The sequence below is a fragment of the Pomacea canaliculata genome, linkage group LG5 (assembly GCF_003073045.1).
Source record: "Pomacea canaliculata isolate SZHN2017 linkage group LG5, ASM307304v1, whole genome shotgun sequence".
Classification (NCBI taxonomy): Eukaryota; Metazoa; Mollusca; class Gastropoda; order Architaenioglossa; family Ampullariidae; genus Pomacea; species Pomacea canaliculata.
Window position 1 is genome coordinate 8,676,306 of NC_037594.1, and position 15,762 is coordinate 8,692,067.

The 15,762-nt window shown below is 37.2% G+C and overlaps 1 protein-coding gene across 4 annotated transcripts; it reads left to right on the top strand.

Moving 5' to 3' along the window:
- The first annotated feature begins 2,021 nt into the window (after nucleotides 1–2,021).
- Nucleotides 2,022–14,457, top strand: LOC112563668 (mitoferrin-2-like). Of its 4 annotated transcripts, none has more exons than XM_025237889.1 (5): nucleotides 2,022–2,279; nucleotides 3,293–3,512; nucleotides 4,686–4,742; nucleotides 5,235–5,822; nucleotides 7,007–14,457. In XM_025237889.1, exons 1-4 carry the CDS (start codon nucleotides 2,157–2,159, stop codon nucleotides 5,813–5,815), a joined length of 981 nt encoding a protein of 326 aa, XP_025093674.1. In that variant the 5' UTR covers nucleotides 2,022–2,156; the 3' UTR covers nucleotides 5,816–5,822; nucleotides 7,007–14,457. The 4 variants fall into 4 exon arrangements, with proteins under 4 accessions (XP_025093674.1, XP_025093675.1, XP_025093672.1 ...); XM_025237890.1 differs by having other exon boundaries at nucleotides 8,806–14,457; XM_025237887.1 differs by having other exon boundaries at nucleotides 5,235–5,811.
- Nucleotides 14,458–15,762: the final 1,305 nt, after the last annotated feature.

Sequence of the window (15,762 nt, forward strand, 5' to 3'; positions counted from 1 at the left end):
GATGCAAGCTTAGCAGATCTCATAGACTAGCAACAGGCAATTAAAGAGGGCAAAAACACAGTCCACCACCAATGCAATCTCAGCAAACATGGACACCAACAGAAAAAGATGGCAAGAGCAAGAGTAGACAACACCTGTTGCGCCTCAGAACATCGACCATCACCCCACACACACACCCCTCCCCAACTCCTCACTACCCCATAATCACATTTCCCAGATCCCCATCCCCCACAATGAGTAATCATCGCGAGGTTGCAGCACTTTCCCTTCCTAAAAAAAAAAACACAAAACAAAACAACAACAACAACAACAACAACAAACAACAACAACAATAATCTCTCTCGATGTGAGAACCGTGTGGTCGAATTGAGTTGTACGTGGACGACTCAGTAAATGGTCGAATCGACCGGTGACCATTAGAGATCAAACAGATGGAGGTGAGGTCGAATAATGGAGCAATGTACTCTATAATCACGCAGACTTGAAAAGGGTTTGTGTATTAGTGGGTTTTAGATAAGATAACACTTTTTTTTTTTATCCCAGACGACAATTCGGAGTTTACAGGTTGTGGGTAACAGCTATAGATTATACACGTGCATACATACTACATACACTGCACCTACTTTTGGGAAAAAGAAGAAAAGGTTAGCCCCTCAGGTGGGCCGGTCTGCTTCTGGAACTCCTAATACCGGCTAAGGGAGGATGGATGATGATCATGATTGAAAGCTATGATGAAAACTATCCTCTTGGAAGGAACGGATGCTGGCTAATTGTTCTTTTATGTTCAAGTTTTTCGCAAATTTAATGGTCAATCGTTTCAAGTATTATTCGTGATGCTTCTTCTGCAATTATGGGTTATATATGGCCTATAAACATGACAGAATGTTACGCCATACGCATAAATGTTTGGACCGTATGTGGTTGAGGGCTCTGACGGTGTCAACGCACCTCTGACTGCTTGTCGTAGCCCCGCAAGATCTGTGTACGTGTTCTCTGCTTCCCATTTATCTATACATGTCTGCCTGACCATGGTTTGTGGGAATAATCTGACATCGCGACGTTGTCTTTAAACCTATGAGAAAAAAAAGTCATTATTTTAAACTTATTTGCCAGCAATGTACCCGAAGATGTCACAGTCAAGACTAAATATACATATGCCATATTTTATTGTTAATGCTCCAGTGGCGTAGGAAGATGTTCGGCGTTGGAGGGGCAAACTCCCTGCTGACAGTGAGCGGCGTTCGCACTCGCACATTTCGTAAAAAAGGATGTGGGGGGGGGTACTGCACGCACGCAAGATCTGATCGTCGGAGGTGTAAGAGCCTCCACTTGCCTCAGGGCCCGCTTTTGTGACGGTGATGACCGTCTCCTCTCTACGTTCCCCTACCTTTCTTCAGTTCTTTGCTCTTTGTGAGGAATTACGTCTCAAATATTGGGGGGGGGGGCAAAAGGATATTCTCCCCCCCCCTGTATTTTCCTTGGGGGGGCGGCTGCCCCCGCTGCCCCCCTGGTTCCTACGCCACTGTGCTCCACCAACACTCGATTGTCACCACGATTCACCCTCCAGCTACCTTCGCAAGATGACTGGATATATATAAATGACACTTCCTCAACTCGAAGTGAATTAAAACGCGCGACGTAGACGTAGACATTGATCAAAATTCTTTGGCACATTATTTAAATTATTTGTTATCTATTTACTATTAGAAGAAAAGGTACAGGTTACATATATATATACGTCGATCAACCGATAAGTAAAGTGTCGAGTCATCATATCAAGACTATAATGTATATAAATCACCTGCACCAGCTTTATTGTCAAAGTCAAAATTCGATGTGGCTGTCCTATTGAATAACTATGATAAATGTAAAATGGAGATGCATTTATTCTCAGTACTGAAACGTTTTCCAGACGTGTAATTGCACATTTGCTTTTTGTTTTAACTTTTCGTGCCCACGAAATCGATGTCTGAAAAACTACCCTTCCGCTGCAGTGGACCCTCCCGAAAAAACGCCCGCTCTCATTGGCTGAACAACACCCTTAGGCCAACATGGCGACTGTGGTCGTGTCCTAAGGCACATGAGGGCCGAAGTTTATGTATGGGATTAGTGTGAGTTGTTAAATACATATTTCTTTCGTGTCCTTACGAAAAATTATGGAGGACGAAAATCCTTATGAAAGCCTGCCGCCATCAACTACAATGACGACACATATGATTGCGGGTGCCGCAGCTGGAGTTATGGAGCACAGCGTGATGTACCCAGTGGATTGCGTAAAGGTACGTGTAACTGCACTTATATCGTCTGAAGATACCTAGTACGTAGCATTGACCTTTACAAAAGTGATATGACTTGAGGTGTGGTTCTTCGAAAAAATGTTCTAAAAAATTTTTTTCAGATCTTTTGTCAAGTTTAGAAATTACTGTTGCTATCTTGCATTTACTGCTTTTAGGGTTTTGATACTAGTGTTTTATCTGTCCATGCGATGGAAATGGAATGTGGCAGAAGCGGGTTAGTGTTTAATGTTTTTTTTTTCTTCTTTCCATATACTGATACAACGTCTGCCTATTATTCATCTTCATACTCATGCACTAATATTGAAAATAAGAGGGATTTGTGTCAAGACCAAGCCAGAGGTTAGAAAATGTAGCTTTGCCCAGACAGATCTAACTGGTAGGGGAGGAACTTAAGGCACATAAAAATCCACGACCCAAGTGACATCAGAAGGGCAATATGTCATCACAGTAATCGGATTCATGTAAAGCAGAATTTGATGATGTGTCAAAAGATAGAAATCTAGTTTTACTAGCATGCCTGTATTTTGCAAAACATAACTAATGTTAGAACAGACAACATGCAGAGTTAACAAGATCTGACAAAAACGTGGGCTAAGATTACAATTTTCCATCACTTTTTGTAGAAGACTTTTAAAGTAATTAATCCTTTACAAAAGATGTTTAGGATGCCCCCTATTATAGGTTGTTATTGTTTTCTGGGGTTCTTTAGCAAACCAGTTTGCTGATTCATAATCTAATACAGTAATCCCTCGTTTATCGCGGGAGATGCTTTCCAGAACCACCCGCTATAACCGAAAATCCACGAAATAGAAATGGTATATTTTTGTATTTATACACTATATTAAATGTGTTTGAAAGATTGATACCTCAAACACTTAATGACTTAAAGTTTTAGCATACATTTTTGTCATGTAATTGGAACTTTTATAAAATATGTTAGAAGTGCCTAGTAGTTTATAATTGCATTAAACTTGCATCATCATATGATGTTTCAGACCAGAATGCAAGCATTGGTACCTGATCCCAGAGCTGACTACCGCAGCTTACTAGATGCAGCCCATAAAATCATGCGTTATGAGGGTCTTCGTAGCACTATGCGAGGATTCGGGGCAATGGTAACAGGTGCAGGTCCTGCTCATGCCATGTATTTCGCTTGCTATGAAGAGGTCAAACACAGACTCAGTAATGGACAGCAAGGAAATCATTTAGCTAATGGTAAGTACTGTTTCTGGTAATACATTAAGCCCCATGATACACGGACACAAATGCAGATTTACTTCACATTTTGAATTGTGAACTAAATCCATCAAGCAGTGTTAAGTCTCACTGAATCTCAACCCATTCATTCTACTTTTAGCTCAGGGAAAGAATAGTGTGAATCACTATGCCTTGCTCCTCTATTTGTTTTCAGTACTGTTGCTTATAACAAGTCATGTCTGTTTGAAGTTTGATAGCTGTATGTTGATTTGTGTTATTCTGTCATTCGTTCATTAATTTATCCCTTGACTACTGCCAGTCTTTGGGATCACATAGATAAACGCAGCAGCTGATAAGACCACCTTCTCCCGCCTGTCTTGGGCAATAGTGAGTAATTCCTGCACAGAATGATCAGTCCACTTCTTCACGTTCCAAGTCACCTTGAAGGACAGTCTTCAACAAATTGTTTTACCAGGTCACATGGCCAAACCAAACCAGCTTACATTGCTTGACTGTTGGAACTAGGAATTTCTGGTGTCCTTTGACAATGGCAACCATGCTTTGTACAAAGACATTGGTTTTATGTCCTCAGTATTTGGAGCAGCCTCCTCAGGCACTTTTTCTTGAATGCCAGGATTTTCCTCTTTGTAACAACAGTCAAGGTACATAAAGCAGGATCGGTACTGCAAGTAACATGTACAGACTATACTTTCTAGTAAACCAGATATTATGGCTGCACCAGATCTTGTTGCTGTCACAATCCTGATGCAAAGATCTATTGGGGAACTGCTATCTTTGGAGAAGGTGGTTGCCAATTACTTGAAGCTCTTTGAGCTGTACCATTGTTCATGTAGATATTTCTTTTGCCATCACCAGCAGCCACGACTTTACTATTGTCAGTTTTGGTTTCCATTACATAAGCATTCAGTCTGTCTGTTGGTAAGGTTTTGCAGTTCTATGGCTATGGCTATGGGACGTCTTTTTCCCTCATACAGAGATTGTTGATTGTACTCAAAATCAAGCTGATGTAAGAACAAAGCTGTGTGATAATAACCCAGCATAGCATTTTCATTAATTTTGACATTTCATCTCTATGAATGATAAACTTTGCAGTGAACTGAAATGTGGTGAAACTGATTATTGGAACAAAATTTGAAAGTATGCTATATAAATCTTTTTACTTTTTTTAAGGTATGGCAGGATGCGCAGCCACTCTTCTTCATGATGCTGTCATGAATCCTGCTGATGGTTTGTTTTCTTGTTTAATTTTTAATATGCATTTTTTTTTAAAAATCTGTTTCACTTTGGGAAATGATGTAAAAATATTTTTAACTGAGAAATTAAGAAAAGATTCTTGATGGTCATTTTACAGACATACACATACTCACCCACTTAAACTCTCTCTACTATTCCACTTCTCTTTCTTAAAGAATATTTTAGATATTCATTGTATTTAGCTTTTTTTTTTTTTTGAAATGTATAAAATCTTGTTTTCTTTCTTGCATGTCCTTCTCCATGGGTGTCTTCCAATAACCTTTGCCTTGGATTGAATCACACTACTTGTGATGACTTCAAACTTTGGGAATGTGGAAATGCTTTCATACGTGTAACATCTGTTCCACTGCAATGTTGGATTTCTTACCTCATAAATAATATGGGCTTGAAAAATAAATCACAACAACATATTACTCAAAATTCTCCTATTGTTAATGCTTCTCTGGGATTTAATCGTCTGTGCAGTGGTGAAGCAACGAATGCAAATGTTCAACAGCAGCTATAGGACGTGTCTGCATTGTGCTAATGCAGTCCTCAAGGAAGAAGGTGTGAGAGCATTTTATCGCAGCTACACCACACAGCTTTTCATGAATGTGCCCTTCCAGAGCATTCAGTTTGTTGTCTATGAAGCCATGCAGGACTTTTTAAACAAAGATCGGCATTACGACCCATTTTCCCACATGTGCTCTGGAGGAATGGCAGGGGCTGTGGCTGCAGCAGTTACAATGCCTCTGGACGTTTGCAAGACTCTTCTGAACACTCAAGAAGCATGTGCAAGGACTCATTTGTCATACATCAATGGCATGGCTGCAGCTTTCAGGACGGTTTACGAGTTTTGTGGCATACAGGGTTATTTCCGAGGTCTGCAGGCACGAGTGATATACCAGATGCCTTCCACAGCCATTTCATGGTCAGTCTATGAGTTTTTCAAGTTTGCAATAACACGACGACATCAGAGCAAAGATGATGGGAGATACCTGTCCTCGGCAGTTGGCAGCGTTAACGTCAATGGTGTCAATGTTCATGCTGCCACATCACTCAGGTGATTTTAGGGTGTGTGTTGGTGTGCACATATGTATCTGTAGATGAATGTGTGTAGATGAGTGTGTGCATGTATTTACATGTGTGGACGAGCATAAGTAGTGGTCATGTGTGTCCCTGCATGTCTGTGTTATGTGTTTTAAAATTATTGCATATGTTATGTCCACATTTAGGTTCATTTAATTGAAATCAGATTTTTTTTTTTTTGCTAATTGCTATGAAAAATATTAAGCTTTACATCCAATGTCAGTTTACAAATGCAGGCTTGTTTCCTGTTTCCCCAGTCTTGTTTTTAAATACATTTAGAAAGGTTTAAACTAGGAAAATGGATAGTTAGCGAGTTAACACTAGCAGAGTAGCAGCTAAACTATGGCAAGACGAACTCGGATGCATTTGTCTTCTGAAAATAAATGGTACTTTAAGTACACAGATGCAGACATTGTATCCCAGATGATTTAACATGCTAAGTTACACTACTCAAACCTAGTGTCCACCTTTCAACACAGGATTATATATACTACATTCAGTGCTGTGCAATTTATTTTTCTTTTTTCAGTCACAAAAGAAATCTATAGAGTTAACTTTTCCCTTCCCTCCCCACTTCCAATGAAAGACTGGGAAGAAGACTAGACCTTAAATATCTATTTATATTTATGTTTTTGTGTGAGTGTAGGAAAATCTGTATAAGTTTGACTGTTTATTTTAATGGCAATAGGACACATCTTTAGCATTAGATAACCTGTGACAAATATGAACACAACTTTTCAGCTTCACTAAATTATAATAAATTGACCTTGTTAATGATAATCAGTAGGTAACTGTAATAGGTTGGAGAGATAGAGGGAAAGATAAATTGGCTTCATTGTGAAGAGTGAAAAATGAATGTTATTGCTACAAGCATTCCCTAGTTAACAGTCCCAGTTATTGACCTTGGTGCTTATGAAAGGCTGTAATAAGGCCTATTATTAGAAGTCTTAAATTATAGACAGTAGTTTATTGTAAAAAAAACACTACTATTCTTGTGTTTTATGGTATTTGGAAATGTTTCATGTGCATAGGAAGTAACTTATGATACATGTCTTCTGGCTTACAAAATCAGTTTAATGGACTTAAAAATGTAACTTGTTTATAACCTGGAGACTCCCTGTATTACTACTAGAATTAGGGTCTCTTTATTCTTTTTCTCTCTATTGCAGAACGGATTATTTGCCTCTGAAATTGCAATCTGATAAAATGATCCAGTTTAAGAATCATTGAAAAGATTGTGATTAAAATAACTACTTTTAGTTACAGCAATAAATCTTGTGGTCATTTTATATCTTTTAGACTAGACATACTTTCTCAGCTTTTGATAAATAAAGTGGTGCAGAAGAAAAGTAGGGAACATTCTGACACACTTTTTGTCTAGGAGCAGAACACATGAAATGTCAGAAGTGAAAGCAGTTGCCAGTGATTTAGCTCTGCATCAAGGGTGGTGTCTTTTGCTATGTTTTCTTTCCAGTAACCTTTGTGCTTCCGCCTCGTTTTTTCTTCTCAAGCACTGAATCAAAGGAAGAACAAGTTCTTGGCATTATACAGCCTTGTGGTTGACAGCAGAAAAAGCATGTGCATATATACTATATATGATTTTTGTTTATCAGCAGTTTTGAGAAAGATGGCTCCACAAAATATAATCTTTAGTACTAAGGCCAACAGACTTGTTTAACAAAAGTTTTAAGCTTGTTGCTGATTGGTTAACATTTAGAATAAATAAAAACTTGAGTAGCATACTAGGATATTGTTTCCATGTAACAATGAATTTAAATTGACTTAAGCAAAATCACTAAAACATATCTCACAATGTAGTTCATCTGCACTCATGGGGTTTATGTTAATTTGAATTGAAGCAGCTGTTTTCCCTTAACCTGTTTCTTTGAGAATTAAATACAGTCTTATAAAATGACATGGTGTAAAAGCATGTTGCTAAAAGAAATGCCATGTCTTACCAGCAGAGCTTGCATTTCACACATTTTGGGAAGTTCAGCTTCAAACATAAGACATATGGTGTCACAAGCCTTTTACCTGATGTGCTTGCGTTTTAAGTCAGCATCTGCTTAGCAGGATTAATTTTAGCATCAACTATAATAGTGCAGGAATAAGAATAAGTAGGAGAGTTTCAATTATTGAAAAGAGAAAGCATTGATTATCAAGCACACTATAACAACAGGGGTTTTAAAAGAAACTGATGGGAAGTTGTTTTTGTATGTTTGAGGTTTTATAATTTTTCTTGATGACAAGGAAAGCATAATTTCTAGATTTGCTTTAAAAGAAATTGAAAGAAAAATCTGTGCCTTTTAGTGTCAGTATAAATCTGCCAAATAAATGATAGCATAATTTACATTTCTCAAAATTAAAAATGATTTAGTATAGATTAATAACAAACATATAATAGTAAAATTCAAATTTAAACTTCAGGGCTAAATGAGATATGTGCATAAATTGTTTTAAGAATTCACATGCTTAAAACACTACATTTTAAGTAAAATTCTTTCAGGTGTGGATGTACTGAGACAGCTAACACTTTCTTTTCCTTCTCTGACAAGAATAAACATTCATGTTATTAAGAGAAGGCAATGTTAGGATGTCAATGCATATTTTGTTTGTTTATAATGTATAAATAAGAATAAAGTCCTCCAAGGGATGTAATGGCAAACAAAATCTCTCTTCTGTTTACTTCCCCTGGTTATTCAAATCAGAGATGTTCCTTCTGCTAGCTTTATAAGATACACTTTGTATGAGGTTTGAAAAATAAATATAATTTTATATTTTAAAATAATATGATTTTGTAATTTTTAAAAGTTCACCAGAATATAAGTTAAAGTATTTTTGACTCTTCATGATTGGGGATACTTGAATGTGTATGAATATGTCAATAAAGTATTAAAAAACTAAGTAAGGATGCTTTTGTTACCAATAGTTGGTGTTTTTCTTATATGTGTATATCCTGTATTTAAAGGCCAGAGTGAAACCTGCTGGAGTTGTTGAACATTGAACAGTTGCTGCTGCCGGGGAAGAGGCAGTCCAGTGGGAGCATGAGAGTCTTTGTCCTTCATCACTTGTGAGGGATTGCCAGAGAAACAAGGAGATATCTAAGGATTATTATTATTTAAGTTTTTCCCCCTTGTTGTCTCCTATTTTTAAGAACAGCACTTTCCCTAAAATACTTGGAAATAGGTATTTGTTTTCATTCTTCTGTGTGCTTATCTTTAGTTGCATTTTTGATTTGGCTACCAATCCTTGGTCCCTCCCTTTTTTTTGTGTGTGTTTTTTTATGCATTTCTTGTATTGTCAGCTTTAGATTTTTTTTTTTCCTGTGGGAAGGAGAGATTTTGCTTGGTTTTGGAAGATTAAAAGGCCGATGCTTTTTATTTTTTGTAGGTGTTAGGTTTTGTAATAATTTTTGTTTCACTGTATACAGAGTATGCTAGTGCTTTTATTTATGTGTCGTAACAAACCATGTGGAAATCTTGGAGTGTGGGATAATCAGTAGATACCTTCATTTTCCATTTCATAGCAAATATAGACTCCCTTTTATCCTTGTAATGCAGCCTTTTGACTTTATTGGGTTTTGATTAATTGCCTTTTATTATTTATATCTACACTTCTTCCATCGTACTGTGTTACAGTTTACTTGTAGCTCCACTTGCTGGGTTTGTGTGGACTACAGTAATTACTTTATCGTAGAATTTCATCATTCTCTAACTTTGTGTTCACATGCTCTTGCTTTGCATTCCTCATCCTTTAAAAGACATTTCACTAGTAACAATAAAAGAAATCCCCTTAAATTTTCAACATTATCTAATTTCTTGTCCAAAGCTTCCAGGAAATCATTGACTTTGCATGTTGACTTTCCATCTATGGTTTCAAAATTTGAGAGATATAGATTATAACCCCTTCTATGACTTTGTTGACAGTCCTCTTTAAAGTCCGATCCTTACCAATGTTCATTGGTGTGACCTTTAACTAAGATGACATAGAAAAACTTGCTATTCCTGCCTTATAGCAGTATTTTAAAGAATGAACTTTTTAACGTAATTTCTCTAAAACTTTTTCTATCTTATGCTGATTTGCTTGCATTTTAAAGTGATGTTTTGTCCAAAGTTTACACTTTTGATTTAACAGTTTTTGTCATGATGATCAGTTTTGATATAGTAGAGGCTTTGTGACATTGACCTTACTTCATTTTTAACTGAAATTCCTCCCAAAGGGGTTATGTATTGGTCAAAATCTTAATCTCAAGTATCACTTTATTTTGGGTTTCTAGCATTCATAGCCCACTTCAGCGTTTATTTGTGTTATCACAAATCACAGGGATGATGGTTTTCGTTTTCTTGCATTTTGTTTTCTGTCCAGTAATCTTAAACAGAAATAGCCAGTAAAGGGTTTTCTATTGTAACTTGTGCATATCTAATATGTTGCACCGTTTTCTCCTTATTAATTCAGGCAAAGTCAACAAGAGGACTGTTAGTGTATGCCTGATGTACATAGTGTTTATTGTATTCTTAATAGTATGCATTCAGTCAGATATTTTTTTTAATGTGTAGACAGTGACATTATTCTGAGATGATCGAAGAAAAGGTTCAGGACCATTCTGTTGTCTTTGTCTAGACTTAGCATCTATAGCAGTCTATAACTGTAGTACTGGTGATGTTGGGGGAAAACACAGTTGATATGTAGTCATTTAAAAAAAATTTCAATATTTTAAAATTGTTTGGCATAATTTTCAAAGCAATATTTTGTAGGAGATTCTGCCTTTGTCTCTCCCAACCCCACTTCTTTGTCTGTTTTCTCTGTGTGTGAATGAAGCATGGTATTATAATTATACTGGCATAGTTTTCTTGACCTTTCATAAGAATCTGTGTCCAGTATAATGCGGGGATTAATGTAAGAGAGAGGGACAGTAGAATCATGTAGGTATTTGTCACTGTCAAGCAGTAAGGTATATTAGTGCCCAGATGATAAGTATAAACATTATTTCATTGTGGTTTTTTTTATGGTTTTTGGTTTTTTTAAAAGCTTTTTGGACAACATGCAGACACGTAGGGAAATAATCTGGTGCTTTCATAATCAGAGAATTGTCTACAGTTTGTTTTTTTTATTTATTGCAGACAGCCATTAGCAGCAGTCTAAGGGCTTAACATGAGATTAATGTTAAGCCTTTCATACTTTGTAAGTCTAAAAGTAAAAGTAGCGAAGCTTCCTTCCATCCCATAAATGTTCCTTTTTTTTTTTTTTTTTTTTTTTTTTTTTAAAGAACACAAAGAACAGTGCATGCCAGTGTTTCCCATAAATATTCCTTGTTTTGTTTTAAGAACACAATGAACAGACCCTCGATTAAAATTGGAAATTTTACAAATATTTCACAGAAAAAAAGTATGACTTGTATTTTTTTAAGAATTATTTAAGAATAATTTGAAAATTAATAGTAGTTAAGAATTAGATGTAATCATCTATCATGATCTCTCATGTCAACAAACTACTGTAATTATTACCAGCATGCTTTTATTCTTATAAACTGTGATATTGACATTAAATAACAAGCATTGATGAAATATGTAAACTTCCTTTGGCTTGTTTATAGCAAAATAATTTACGCCGTGAGACCTCTGATGTGTTTTACTCCAGACACCAAACTCTACATTTTTGTTATCTCCCTTAGATTTTTTTTATTTTTACATGATTAGCTCTCTTTAATGATTTGCACACATTTCTGCATGATGGGAAACACTGGTATGCTGCATATTTGAACTAATCCAAAGTACAGTTTTTTAGAATGCTTATTCAGATTTTGGAGAACTTTTAGTATTAATGGGTCATTGAATTTATATTCATTTTGTTCTGTATGTTCAGATTCCCTATAGTTTTGTGTCACGTCATGTATTTTCTGTATGCGCAACCTTGCATTTGACAAGAAACAAAGTGCAACGCTATGTGAAAAATGATGGTATGTACTAATCCAATCCAGAAATTGATATTGAGTGGAATCTATATTTGCTTGGGCAGGTGGTCAGATGACTGAAAGGACACTCAATATTGGCCCATGTTGAGTGCATAAGGAAATTCCTACATTGAAATTTTTAATATGTACTGTTTCTGTGGTGTTGATATTCTTCATCATCTTTAAAGAAAATTAATTCTGTTTGTTGTTTGAAAAGTTTTTAGGAACATTCTTCAGTGGGTTATGGCCATTTTTAGCCAAATTAAGCTATGATATGATGCCATTAACAAAGTTTGGCAATTTATATTTTTTAAACATAATGTAAAAACTTGGTTAGTTGATGTTTGTCCAGTTAGAAGGGCCTTTAGAGTTAGGTTGGAGAGTATCTTTATCAGACAATCTTGTATTAATGTGTGGCTCACAAAAGTAAGCACCTCATAGTCTATACAATTTTAGGGACTAAAAAAGATGGACCACAGTTGCACTTTAGAAAGTTTTGCCACACACACCTCACAGTGAGTGACAAATTTATCTTATTGATTTACAGCCCATAAAAGATGCCAAAAAATCAGTAAAAGTGAGTGCCAGTATACAATAGCATTATTGATAAAAGGTCCAAAGCCTGAAGTATTGGTGCTCAACAATGACCCTAGTTATGGATTTGAAGTAAATCTACTTTGAGAATAGCCATATACCCTGGGCAGTCTGGTGTTACTGTGGTTAGCGCCTGTCACAAATACAGTGAGGATTGGCCGTCCCAAGTATGGTGTTCTTTTTCATGAATATGGCACCTATTTATAGGGCCAGTTGCTTTACCATGATATAGTCTTAGTTGCTCGCTCTGCTTAAAACACCAGTTCCTTATCCCCACCCCAGCCAAATATTCTAATCAGTGTTCAGTCCTGTAGTTGTACTAGAAATAGGTCAGAGGTAAAGGAACCTTTGAAGTAGACTTTTTAATATTGCCACATATTTTGCATAGTAAATTAGGTTCTAAAGATGTGTTTTTATTAGTTTTACTATTTTTTTAAAAGTTTGTTTTTATGCTGGATTTGAGTTGTGAGCAATTTATTATTATTATGATCATTGTTGATTGCAGCTTTCCCAGTTTCTCTTGCTTCCATCGTAATTGTTAACTCTGGTTAGTAGACTAACTGTGTTACGCTGTGTTAGCTATTATTTTTATACAAAGTGTACAGGGGAATAATTGATGCATAGAGACAACAGCTGCATCACGTCAAAGGAAAGACATTTACGTGGCAGCTGTTTTCTACAGATGCATGTTCAGCAGATTCTTGTGGACAACAGACAGTGGTGTCATAATTATATCACGAAAAACTGCCAGCACCATGATTCCTGGAATTGAGAATGTTTTCATGACAAACCTTTGTATTTGCCACTCTTGAGTAGCATTCAGGAGGTGATGTTTTGTGCGATACTTTCTTAGAGGAGGCAGCTTCAAGAAGTCAAAGGGAAGCTGAGAAGATTGTTTCAAGAAGGGATTTAGTATTATGAGAGGTGCATCATGAGTTCCCTTGCATCCAACTCTCTGCATGTAATTAAAATTTTATATCGGTCATGTCAAATAGAGGACTTTTACATGACTCCCGGATGCCGCCGGTATTGACCTTGCTCGCTTTTTGAAGCAGTGGGGTCAACTCGAAGAACAGTTACTCCTCTTCAAGTCGTGAAGCAGTGGTTCTGAGTATGTGATTTTTGTCACAGCTTTATACAAGTGTTATATATATATATTTTTTTTTTATTCTCGGTTAAATAACTGGGCATTTACAACAGTGAATCTCAAGCTTGGACTGCCATATCGAAATGAGGACATTTTATATGGTGTGCATCTTCCATGCTTGGAGATCACAGAAGAGTGGCTTGTCTTGTGTTTACACTTTACCGTTCCAGAATCTCAAGATTGGACTGCCATATCAAAGAGAGGACATTTATATGGTGCCATTTCTTGAGAAATTTGGCGCTCGATTTGTTCTTTATTTTTATATCTCAGTCTTTAAGAGCAGCAGTCAAAAATACACATGAAACCATACCTTGCATCATTTTTCTTTTGTTTATGCAGTTTTGGAGATCATTTTTGTTTTTTGTTTTTTTTTTATATTCATTTTGGAAGATACTAGATTCAGCCAACGGAAACAAGCTTTTCTTTCAAAAAGTATAAAATTTCATGAAAATATCATTTTACATTAATTTTCAACATACCAGCAGCCACACACCTGTGCTGTGATGTCAGGCACATTAGAATGCTTTGAATATTGACATCTCCATGCATGATCAGGAGAGCCATCTTTATCTCATGGCCCTCAGATAACAGCGATTTGTGCATTTCTGCAGGGGATCGGGATGTACAGACTAGGTCAATCAAGCAGAAAAAGATTAAAAGTCTTCAGACAACCCCACCCCCTTACACCTAGAGTATATATTTATTTTTATTTTTTATTTTATTTTTTTTGGCGTTAACTGATTTTAGAGCAAAAAAATTCGGGCAACGAGTCTAGTCTCTTCCAGAAGTGTTTTTGCAAGCTGTACAGGTCCTCTCGTAGTCGGGCTATGGTGGCACAGTCATGCTGCCGTATGTCAAGTCAACAAAGAGAATTTTTACCTGACATTGCTGCAGCATGTCATCACATTAAATAATAAGATGCTAATGACTCTGTGCATTTGTTCACATGTGTTCGTGAGTGAGGACGTGAGCATACGGAGAATTTCGTTGGCTACCATGCAGGCAGATCTTCAGCTACCCCCTTTCCCCTATCATGAATGTTTTGGACAGTGGTGGTGGGGGAGGGATACGAGATCTCAAAGAACTACCGTGGTACGACCCAGTGTCTGAAGCTTGGGAATGTTTGTTTCCAGCGGGCATGCAGTCCTTCTCTCCTTCGAGATGATGGCGCCATGTAGACAGGTCGAGGGAAGGCTGTGGAGGTGACGGCAAGAGGGCTTTTCCTGTCTCAGTTGTTGCCACTTCAATTCGCTGGAAGGAGGGGTCTGGCAATGCATTTGCTGGGGGCGCTATTCAAATGTAACTCGAGGGAGGGCGAAGTCATTACCGCGGCCTGCATATAGTCTTTAAAAAAAAATCTTCGAATGGCTGTAACCGGGAAACCGGAGAACAACGAACAATTTACTTATGAGCTTGCTCGGGAAATGAAAATACAGTGTCATTCCCGTGTCCCATTTTCTCAGAAGCGAACTCAGCGAAGCCTGTGGGGCGGACAAGGAACATAAAATACAACAAAATGGCGGACACAGCGTGTTGTTCATCGTGGCCTCTATGTGCTGGTTTGTTTTGCTCACCGTTCACGTTGCAATTTCACTAATACCGGTATAAGAAACTTTTTAAAAATGACCCCACCGTTTGAGAACCACGGGTCTATAATGTGACACAAATGAGGGGTATTGTTTTTTTAAGTTTTATTGCTAAAATAGAGCAGCGCAATTAGACATAATTAATTACAGTTACGCTATAAGGTAATCGCCCCTTAGTTCAACAAATACAACCGTCGCAGAAAATGAACCGTAAACCCAGTGTGAAGTATAAGTGCTGAAAACAAACATGCACCAGATGTTGGCTTTGAGACACACACACATGTCTAAACTAAAAGGGGCAGTTCAGATCCACTCTGTCATCAGCTACTGTCGTCCACAAAGTTTTCGAAACGGCGGATTTGAACGTTTTGCCGTGTGACCAACAGTCCGCTCAACTGGTTTGTGAAACAGTCGGCCAGCGGGCAAATTGCTCTCTTCGAAAAACAGTTTTGCCAACTCGCTTTTGGTTTCTCGTGTGGTGACTGGACGTGTGTTGTCTTAGACTTAGAGAATACAACAATACAAACAACGATGAGTCACTGACTTCTTAAACTATTTCTGCTGTGGGTCAAGGTGTCTATTGTGGGTCAAAGTTAGTCTACTGCAAGGCTCAGTGTTACAGTTGTACCCTCAACAAACTCTGCTTGT